Raw genomic sequence first — 11,176 nt, 5'->3', positions numbered from 1 at the left:
AGGCAGAGATCAGGATGACATTTCTACAAGCCAAGAAATGCCAAAGATGGCAAGCAAATCCCCAGAAGCTCGGAGGGAGGCGCGGAACATCCTCCCTCACAGCCTTCAGAAGGAACTAACCCCGCTGACTCCCTGATCTTGGACTTCTAGCCTCCAGAACTGTTAGGCAACACAACAAATTTTTGTTAGTTAAGCCACCCAGGTTGTTGAACATTTTTACAGCAGCCCTAACAAAGTAATATAAAAGGTTTCAAAGCATAGCTCATGAGACATAAAACTGACCACATACATTTTTCCTAACAATCTCTTTTGCTGAATGGTGCTTTGCAAAATCAATATATCCTCCGTATGTTTCTCTGCCCCCCCCCCCCTTCAAACCCCCATTACTGCAGCTATACAAGGCCATGTCAATCAATTTTCTCCAAGGGAATGTACGAAGAAGTGGCATATGGCACATTCGGGCCTGGCCCCTAAGATCGTGGCACGCCTCCTCCATACTCTCTTGTTCTCCATCAGCTCACATTTGGACACGGTGACCCACCTTTAACCATATTGATGAGGTTCATAGCGAAAGGAACAGGAGAGCTACTTTGCAGAAGGAATCTGGGTCTCTAACTGACAGTATGGGAATACTCACCTTAGAATGTTACGTGAAAGTAAAATAACTCTGTTCCTTAGACCACTCTATTATGGGTTTCTCTGCTATAACAGGTTAGTCTTTTGCCCTAATAGAGTGTCAGGGGAACTAAATGTTTCAAACACATGCAATAAAGCAGTATACAGAAAACCAGGTAGATCTCTGAAACATTAACTATGGCTGAATGGGAAAAGTTTATGTGTACATATAGTAAACTGAACTACTATTACAGCTTCAAATTTGAGACAATGTATTTCATGATCTTAGTAGTTGTTAAACTACAATTTAAACCCTTTGGGAAATCTACCAATTATTATTCTTAAATATATTTTTAATTTTTTTATTGATTTTTTAGAGAGAGAGGGAGGGAGAGAGAGAGACAGAAAAAGAACGATATGAGGGCAAAACGTTGGCTGCCTCCTGCACGCCCCCTACCTGGGGTCCAGCCTGCACCCCGGGCATGTGCCCTGACCAGGAATCAAACCAGCAACCTTTTGGTGCATGGGCTGGCACCCAACCGAGCACACCAGCCAGGGCTCCTTTCATTTTTTTGAATTTCAAAATTTGTCAGTGAGAATAACTGACTCAGGTTAATAATATCGCTGTGATTTACATATATTTTATTTCTTTAATAGTATAATTCTTTTTTTTATTAAGGTATTATATGTGTACATATCTTACCATTGCCCCCCCCACCCCACTCCCATACATGCCCTCACCCCCCAATGTTTTGCATCCGTTGGTTACTCTTATATGCATGCATATAAGTCCTTCGGTTGATCTCTTATTTTCCCCACCTCCCCATAACCTTCCTGCTGTAATTTGGTACAAAATACCAACATAACATAGAAAAAGCTTCACACACCTCCTCCAATCCCCTTTTTAGGGAGAGCCAGTATAAAGCTGGGAAGGTATCCCTCCAGACTTAGATGTTTTTTTTTAAATAATAAGGTAGTCAAATTTTAAATTCAGCTCAAGAGAGGTTTTAATTTTGGTTTGTGATACCCACCTGGAGTCAAAGCCAAAACACTTCCTAATAAGCACATAGAGCCTCCGAATTGCATTACTCCAGAAGAAGAAGAGTATTTTTCAAAGATGCTAATGACCAGCAATATGGCCTATTTCTCATCCTTAAATGTTTCCCCAAATGTCATTACATGAAACCGGAATATGTGTGACTAGGAGGAAGTTCCCGGAGGACAATCCAATCCTTCTCCATTACTTCATTCTACTGTCGATGAACCATAATGTCTATTTCTGTCTGGTCAAAACAGAAAATTACTCTTCTGGAACTTGGGATGTTTGCCTTTTATTAAGTTACAGGTTTTTTCCAGAGTTAAGTATCCAAATCCTATATGGACACTTGTCTATCGGAAGACACTTTCTATCTAATGAATTAAAGAAGAAAATGAGATTAAAACTATTCTCATTTAGTTATTCAGGGACCTCATTAACCTGTAACCAAGAATAGAATCTACAATTCCAACTCATAGTTTGTGGGATGCACACATGTTCCTGGATTCGAGCATGTGTTTCTATTTAAACTGCTGGAATGTATATAGGGCTCCACAAAGAGTGATAAATATTAACAAATCTTCTAAGAATGAAGATCCTTTATGACCACATATGCTGTGTTTTGATTCAGCTTTTAAAATGTCTGAGTCATACAAAGCTGAACCGTCTGCTTTTTACATTTATCTGCAAGTTAAAGAACAATGAAAAAAGAATTCCTTCCACAGATATCATCTATTTGTCCCATCACAGCCAACCCAAGACAGATCTGAGATTTCTGCTCTGTCCTCTGTTTTCTTCCCCTTGTGGCAAGCCTGCCCTGGAGGAAGGCCGGGCATTCTGAAATGCCCAGGTATTAAGGACAAGTTGGATATTAACCAATGTCAGATACTGCCAAGTCAAAGCTTCAGGCATAGTACATAAAACTTCAACAGCCTGACCCTAAAGCAGAGATGGAAAACTGTGGTCTGGCACATTCTATTTGGCCCACACAGCATTTTTAATTTTTTTTAATCCCTTTAGGATAGTGTCCCCCTCCCCACCTTAAAAGAAGGTATTTCATCATATAGGATATTGTAGCTCACCTTGCACTATGAACCCCTTATATGTTGTGTGCCAGACAAATGTTTGGAGTATGAACGCCACATAAATTCTTCCACCTCTGAGCCTTCCTACACTCTGGGTCTTTGCCTAGAATGTCTTCCAACCCACCCAAGCTTACCTCTTCACATGGCTAACATCCACTCTTCTGAAGACCTCAAGAAGTCCTTCCTAATCTCCTAAACTCCCAGTTAAGTGCTTAATCCTCCATGGCCCCAGACTCTCCTGCTATTTCTGTGACGATATCACCAGACACCAGACTAATTCCTTTAGGGCAGGGATGGTGCCTTGCTCATTTTGGTCTCTCCAGTGTGTAGCACACAGCAGGTGGTAAATAAATATTTTCAGAATGAAGAAATGGCAATATAAGTATCAGCTCTGAAAATATTTGCTTTTAATACTCTTGGCAGAGAATGCCGATGAACGATGAAGTTGACCAAAAAAAAAAAAAAGTAGATCCCACAGAAGGCGAGAGAATAAAGAGCCTTGTAAAGGCCACATATGATTACACAGAGGTGTTTTCCAAAGGCTTGGTGACCCCCTGCAGCAGTATTTAATCTCATCCACAGTTGCTGCTATATTTTCCCTCTCCCCTTCCCCTAAGGTACCCTACATGCTTGTTCCTACACACACTTCCTAGATCCCAACAGCAAAGACACAAACACAATAAAGCCAAATAAGTTAAAAAAAAAAAAAAAACTAGAATCAATTTCTTTGAAACAAGAGGCATCTTCCCTTATATAAAACAGTTATTCTAAGAAACTGAGCTGATCAGAATTAGTCAACTGCTCTTGATAGTTTCTCATAGTCATTGTTTAATCAGCTCCACTCCTATTTCCCTTTGCTATATGTGATGGCAGACTGTCTTCATTGAAGACCAGAACTTTTAGGGGACACCCGGGGACAGAAGTGACATGGCTACCGATTGTGAGCAAGTAGGTCTAAAGGTACATCCCACCCAGAGTCATGCTTACCGGAAATGAGGAAAGCTGTGAGGGACTCCTTCTATGTTTGGGGAAGAGCAAAATAGGGAGCAGCAATAAAAGAAGATAATCAGGACAGCATATCTGGCAGCCCTCCTTGTCTCCAAGTAAAAACTTCATTAGATTTGCCCAGAAAGAGCCTTTAGAATGGTTAAGTGACACATAGCATCGCACCCTTCCCTAGCCATAAGCATCTCTAGCTATCTTATCAAGAACGAACCTATTCCCTTTCACATGGAAGGGGAACGAACATTCAGGGGTTTCTATTGAGATGGGTGTGGGTATATTTCTCCTTAATTATCACCAAGGCAGGAGTAAAAAGCAACTTACCTTTTGAAAAAAGTCTTCCCCACTTTTGCCTTTTCCTTCGGCAGCAGCTGTAAATAAAAATGTATACATTTAAAATCGTTCCTTTTTTGCAACCTATATATTCAAAAACTCTCAAGTATCAGGTATGAGAATCCAGAGGTAAACAAGATGCCATTCTTGTTCTCCTAAACCTCAGGGTCTGCTAACAGGCCTCATCAGGGATACAAAAGGAATAATGAGTAAAACACTAGTTCAATCAATTATACTTCCAGCTTCTCTTCCTGTCTGAAAGACTCACACATCTCTGTTGTTACACATAGATGAAAGTAATCTCCTTTCACAGTGAAAGAACTATATGAACAAATGCTACTACCAATATAATCAGCTGTAATGCTCTCAGCACTTCCTGTATGTAATCAATCCCAGGCCTGAGGCTGCCTTTTCAACTGAGGCTCAGAGAACATGGCCTGCTGAGCTGGGTCAGTTTTATGCTGTGCAATGACTATATTCTCTACTTGGATTTCTGTTGCCATCATATGCTACTTTAATTCACTCCTTCATTGGCTTATATAAAGAGGGGGAAAACACATCAGAACTAAATGGTAATGGTAACGTCACAGACAACAATAAAACTTCATGTGAGATTAATTAAAAGGTCACTGTATTTGAACAGTCTTTTTATATCTAAGTGGTAGCCTATAAATGCAGGACTAACCCAGCTCTCTATGTTCAAACATCTTAAGATTCTGTGAACATTTTTTTTACCTGTAGAGGCAGAGGTGGGAAATGTGACTAAAGGGAGAGAGGGGATTTTATCTTGCTTGCAATAGCCTCAAAGTGCATTCTTCAGAGGCTAAACACCAAAGGGGTCTCAGATTCCAGTGCAGAAGAACAGGGATCCACTGGAGAAGCCACCCGGGCCTGGACAAAGAAAAGAGCTGGAGCAGTAACTCCTGGAACTTACTAAAATGATTAAAGAACCAAGAAGTAAGGCAGGTCATTCTATTTGGTGGAGGACTCAAAACTCAAAGAAATTATCTCTACCCTCAAGATAACAACAATATTATAAATTATTTTTTCGTAGGTTTAATGTCACACCTTACCTAATAATAGACAAACATGTAAACTGACCGTACCTCTACTACACCCACAGCCAATCAGGAGCAAGTATGCAAATTAACCTGACAAAGATGGCGGGTTAATTTGCATATGCAGGCACGGAGCAACCAGGCGGGGTGGGACACCTGCTATGAGGGGGATGGGGGGTGGAGGGAGATACAGGAGCGGTGCTCTGGCCAGGAGCAGGAACTTGCCGACTTCCGGGCGGCCGGGAAAGAAGCCAGGGGAAGGAAGGCCTATTCTTGCATGAATCTTCGTGCAACGGGCCTCTAGTTTAAATATAAGACAAGACACCTACAATTTGGCAAAAAATATGTATTTTTTATTGATAGGTTTTCATCCAAAAAAGAGAGCACAGAGTCCAGGTCTCTATGCTTACCAAGGACAATTTGAAGGAATGTGTATAAAGAGTAGCTAAAAAGATAAAGAATTAAAAATTGTATTCTGTGTGGCAGGCTAAATAACACCCCTAAAAATGTTCATGTCCCAATCCGTGGACCCTATCAATATGTTACCTTACATGGCAAAGGGTATTTTACAGATGTGATTAAATTAAGAATCTTGAGATAGGAAGATTATCCTAAATTATCCAGGTGGATCCAATGAAATCACAGGGACCCTTATAAGAAGGAAGAAGAAAGCTTGGAGTCCTGAAAAAAGCAATGTGACAATAAAAAACATACAGAGAAGGGTATGTGACAACAAACAAGAAAGGTGCAGAGGAGAAAGATACAGATATACTATGCTGCTGGCTCTGAAGATGGCAGAAGGGGCCCTAAGCCAAGGAATGTCAGTGGCCTCCAAAAGCTAGAAAAAGTAAGGAAATGGATTCTCCTTTAGAGCCTCTGCAGGGAGCACAGCTCTGCCAACACCTTGATGTAGCCCAATGAAACCCATTTTAGACTTCTGACCTCCAGAACTTAAGATAATAAATTAATGTTGTATGCCACTACACTTGTGGTAATTTGTTACAGCAGCAAAACACTAATACATAATGCCAATAGCATCTTAACTTTACTCTTTGCACAAATACACCATCAACAGAATGAATCAAGTACATACATGGATGGATGTGAGCATTTGAAGCACACATTTCCACAGAAAGATTTTTTGTAGTTAACTCTACAGATTATGACTTTCTCTCCCTAACTTGGAAATGTATCAACACTAAAGCTTTTAAAAAAAAACATTAAGAGCAAATTTTAACAACAAAAGCTTACTCTTTCTAAATAAACGAGCAAATGTGGTTGATCCTAGCTAGAGGGGGTTACCCAGGCAAGGTAAAACATCAGTGCCCAAACCTAATGACACAGACTTATTATTAAGGAGGGACTTCAATTCCGCTACCTCTTTGGCTGTCTTTATCTCTAAAGCTAAAAATAGTTTAAAGGGGTCCTAATATATAACACAATTGCATGGCAATGAACACTACATACCAGGGCACAACATTTTGAAAAAATTCTAATGACATCAAGGAAACTCATCTTTGGAAAGAAATTTCAGAGTCCAAGGTATTTTCAAAAGCCTATGAAGGAAAGCAGCTAATCACCCCTTTCACCCACACAGAACTCTTATACAACTTGGAATTCATCAGTTAAGATTTCATGATACAACTATATTTTATTACAGAAACCTCCTTGAGGACACTTATTTTGTTCATGACAAACTCATTATGTCACAACCTTGAAATGCCCCTTCATTCCAAGTCTGAACAGACTTCAGAGAATGACCTTTCAATCCCAGAATGAATAAAAAGGGGGGGATTTCCTTAGACCCAAACTATAATTAACTTTGTTCCAGAAAAACAACTAAGATTTAACCAGAAACTTGCACCTTTTAGCAACCTTATGATTTGAGGGGAGCCAAATGGCACTCTCTGGCACCAAAAATTGCTGTTCTTTTTTATTCCAAATGTGTATGTATGAGAAACTCCAAATGCGAGCCTATTTTCCCCTAAGTCCTGAGAAGTATCCATTTCCCAAGACCACAAGTGCGCTAGTAAAAGAATCTGGTTGGATTCTTGGTTAGATCACAGGTACAAACCATGGCTGGTCCCAGTCACTGGCATTTTGCAGGGAGTGTTCTTATCTAATTCCCAGGTTACCAGGTCTCCTGCAGGACTTCTACTGACCACACCCAAGCAAAGCTGTCAAGGCCAAAGAAGCCAATCAAGGGAGAATAATATTTCAACAGAGTATTCTCTCCCCACAGACAGAAATCCTTCTATGCTCAAATATGAAACTGCAATTCTCAAACTTACTCTAAAACCTTAATATCAAAATACAAACACTGAAGAAGTAAGAGACTGGGGGGAAGGGGCTTGGGGAACATTTTTTTTCTCAATATAAACTAGGTATTATTTTTTTCTTTATTAAGGTATTACATATGTGTCCTTATCGCCCCATTGCCCTCACACCCCCCCACTCATGCCCTCACCCCCCTGTTGTCTGTGTCCATTGGTTAGGCTTATATGCATGCATAAAAGTCCTTTGGTTGATCTCTCCTCTTACCCCCACCCTCCCTTACCTTCCCTCTGAGGTTTGACAGTCTGATTGATGCTTCTCTGTCTCTGGATCTGTTTTTGTTCATCAGTTTATGTTGTTCATTATATTCCATAAATGAGTGAGATCATGTGATATTTATCTTTCTCTGACTGGCTTATTTCACTTAGCATAATGCTCTCCAGTTCCATCCATGCTGTTGCAAATGGTAAAAGTCCCTTCTTTTTTACAGCAGTGTAGTATTCCACTGTGTAGATGTACCACAGTTTTTTAATTCACTCATCTGCTGATGGGCACTTAGGCTGTTTCCAAATCTTAGCTATGGTGAATTGTGCCGCTATGAACATAGGGGTGCATATATCCTTTCTGACTGGTGTTTCTAGTTTCTTGGGATATATTCCTAGTAGTGGGATCACTGGGTCAAATGGGAGTTCCATTTTTAGTTTTTTGAGGAAACTCCATACTGTTCTCCACAGTGGCTGCACCAGTCTGCATTCCCACCAGCAGTGCACGAGGGTTCCTTTTTCTCCGCATCCTCGCCAGTACTTGTCATTTGTTGATTTGTTGATGATAGCCATTCTGACAGGTGTGAGATGGTACCACATTGTTGTTTTGATTTGCATCTCTCTGATGATTAGTGACTTTGAGCATGTTTTCATATGTCTCTTGGCCTTCCTTCTGTCTTCTTTCAAAAAGTATCTACTTAGGTCCGTTGCCCCTTTTTTTATTGGGTTGTTTATCTTCCTTTTGTTAAGTTGTATGAGTTTCCAGTAAATGTTGGAGATTAAACCCTTATCAGCGATAAAACATTGGCAAATATGTTCTCCCATGCAGTGGGCTTTCTTGTTGTTGATTGTTTCTTTTGTTGTGCAAAAGCTTTTTATTTTGATGTAGTCCCATTTGTTTATTTTCTCTTTAGCTTTCATTGCCCTAGGGGCAGTATCAGTGAAGAAATTGCTTCGGCATATGTCTGAGATTTTGCTGCCTGTGGATTCCTCTAGTATTTTTATGGTTTCCCGTCTTATGTTTAAGTCCTTTATCCATTTTGTGTTTATTTTTGTGTATGGTGTAAGTTGGTGATCTAGTTTCATTTTTTTGCATGTATCTGTCCAATTTTCCCAACACCATTTATTGAAGAGACTGTCTTGACTCCATTGTATGTTCATGCCTCCTTTGTCAAATATTAATTGAGCATAGTGGTTTGGGTTGATATCTGGGTTCTCTATTCTATTCCATTGATCTATATGTCTGTTCTTGTGCCAGTGCCAGGCAGTTTTGAGAACAGTGACTTTGTAATACAGCTTGATATCTGGTATTGAGATCCCTCCTACTTTATTCTTCTTTCTCAGGATTGCTGTGGCTATTCAGGGCCTTTTTTTATTCCAGATGAATTTTTGGAGAGTTCATTCTAGGTCTGTGAAATATGCCGTTGGTATTTTAATGGGGAGTGAACTAAATCTATAGATTGCTTTGGACATTTTAATGATGTTGATTCTACCAATCCATGAACACGGTATGTTCTTCCATCTATTTATGTCTTCCTCTATCTCTTTTTTCAGTGTCCTGTCGTTTTCCGCCTACAGGTCTTTTACCTCCTAAGTTTATTCCTAGGTATCTTAATATTTTTGGTGCGATGGTAAATGGGATTGTTTTTTTTTTTTAGTCTCTTTCTGTAAGTTCACTATTGGTGTATAGAAATGCCATAGATTTTTTTTTATTTTATTGATTTTTTACAGAGAGGAAGGGAGAGGGATAGAGAGTTAGAAACATCAATGAGAAACATCAATGAGAAACATCAATCAGCTGCCTCCTGCACACCTCCTACTGGAGATCTGCCTGCAACCAAGGTACATGCCCTTGACCGGAATCGAACCTGGTACCTTTCAGTCCGAAGGCCGACGCTCTATCCACTGAGCCAAACTGGTTAGGGCCATAGATTTCTTAGTGTTAATTTTGTATCCTGCTACATTGCCGAATTCATTTAAGTCTAATAATTTTTTGATGGAGTCTTAACAGTTTTCTATGTACAGTATCATGTCATTTGCAAGTAAGGACAGTTTTACTTCTTCTTTTCCAATTTGGATGCCTTTTATTTCTTCTTCTTGTCTGATTGCAATGGCTATAGTACTTCCAGTACTATGTTGAACAGGAGTGGTGCGAGTGGGCATCCATGTCTTGTTCCTGTTCTTAGGGGAAATGGTTTGTTTTTGCCCACTGAGTATGATGTTGGCTGTGGGTTTGTCATATATGGCTTTTATTATGTTGAGGTATGATCCTTCTATTCCCACAAACTTAGGTATTATTTAAGATGGTCATTTTACAGACTCAAAAAAAGAACAAAGAAAAGTTCTCTCTTTTATTCCACAAATATTTAAGTCCTATTCTGAAGAATTAAAATAGTCAAGGCCATGCCCTTATTTAACTACAACCTTGGCCCATATATCCAAAGCCATCCAACTAGTGAGATAAAGCCAAAATTAAAATTCAGTTCTACTGACAACTTTCCCAAAGATCTTTTCACAGTCACAACTCTACCCAAATTAAACTTAATAGAACTACAATTTAGCTATTCTCATTCTAGCCAGTGCGCTAAAAAGCTAGTCATTCTACTTTTAACCCAACACTAGAATGAGGCAGCTCATGATAGGTCTGAAGAATAAAGGTTGCTTCTAGAGAGTCCACTGAGAATTGGATTGCAAGGAAAAATCGTATCTAATAAAGAGGGAATATGCTAATTGACCATCACTCCATCACAAAGATGGCTGCACCCACAGCTGATAAGGAGCCTTAATGAGCAATCAGCAGGGACCTGAGGCTACGCCCTCCCCCGCCCCAGTGGGGGTTGACAGGGGACCTCAGGCCGCGCCCCCCACCCTGGCGTCAGGCTGGGGGACCTCAGGCCATGCCCCCCACCAGGTGGGGTTTGACAGGGGACTTCAGGCCGCGCCCCCCACCCCAGCACCAGGCTGGGCACCTCAGACCTCATCCCCCGCCCGGCAGGGCTGGATGCGGGACCTCAGGCCACGCCCCCCGCCTCAGCACTGGGCCAGGGGACCTGAGGCTGCGCCCCCCTGCCTGGCTGAGCTTGACAAGGGACCTCAGGCTGAGCCCCCAACCCAGTGGGGCTTGACAGGGGACCTCAAGGTGCATTCCCAGTGCTGGGTTGGGGGAACTCAGGCTGCGCCCCCCACCAGATGGGGCTTGACACGGGACTTCAGGCCACACCACCCACCCCAGAACCAGGCCGGGGGACCTCAGACTGCACCCCCCGCCCAGCGGGGCTTGACGCAGGACCACAGGCCATGCCCCCCCATCCAACGGGGCTTCACAGGGGACCTCAGGCCGTGCCCCCCACCCAGCAGGGCTTGACAAGGGACCTCAGGCCATGCCCCCCACCAAGCGGGGCTTGACAGGGGACTTCAAGGTGCACCCCCAGTGCTGGGTCGGGGGAACTCAGGCTGTGCCCCCAGCCCAGCAGGGCTTGATGGGGGACCTGAGGCTGGGCCCCCCTGCCA

General features: G+C 41.7%; 1 protein-coding gene across 2 annotated transcripts in view; it reads right to left on the bottom strand.

The window, feature by feature from the left end:
* Positions 1–11,176, bottom strand: part of BICC1 (BicC family RNA binding protein 1) — a gene marked incomplete at its 5' end in the record, with an annotated part of 255,932 nt that overhangs the window by 174,837 nt on the left and 69,919 nt on the right. For both annotated transcript variants that reach the window (XM_080688594.1, XM_080688595.1), the window contains one exon: positions 4,063–4,109. In XM_080688594.1, the coding sequence (XP_080544720.1) occupies positions 4,063–4,109 (47 nt within the window). The remainder of the gene's footprint in view (positions 1–4,062; positions 4,110–11,176) is intronic.

The sequence above is a fragment of the Plecotus auritus genome, assembly GCF_963455305.1.
Source record: "Plecotus auritus genome assembly, chromosome: 9".
NCBI classification, from domain to species: domain Eukaryota; kingdom Metazoa; phylum Chordata; class Mammalia; order Chiroptera; family Vespertilionidae; genus Plecotus; species Plecotus auritus.
Note: the sequence above shows the minus strand (reverse complement) of the source record. Positions and strands in the feature narration are given on the sequence as shown.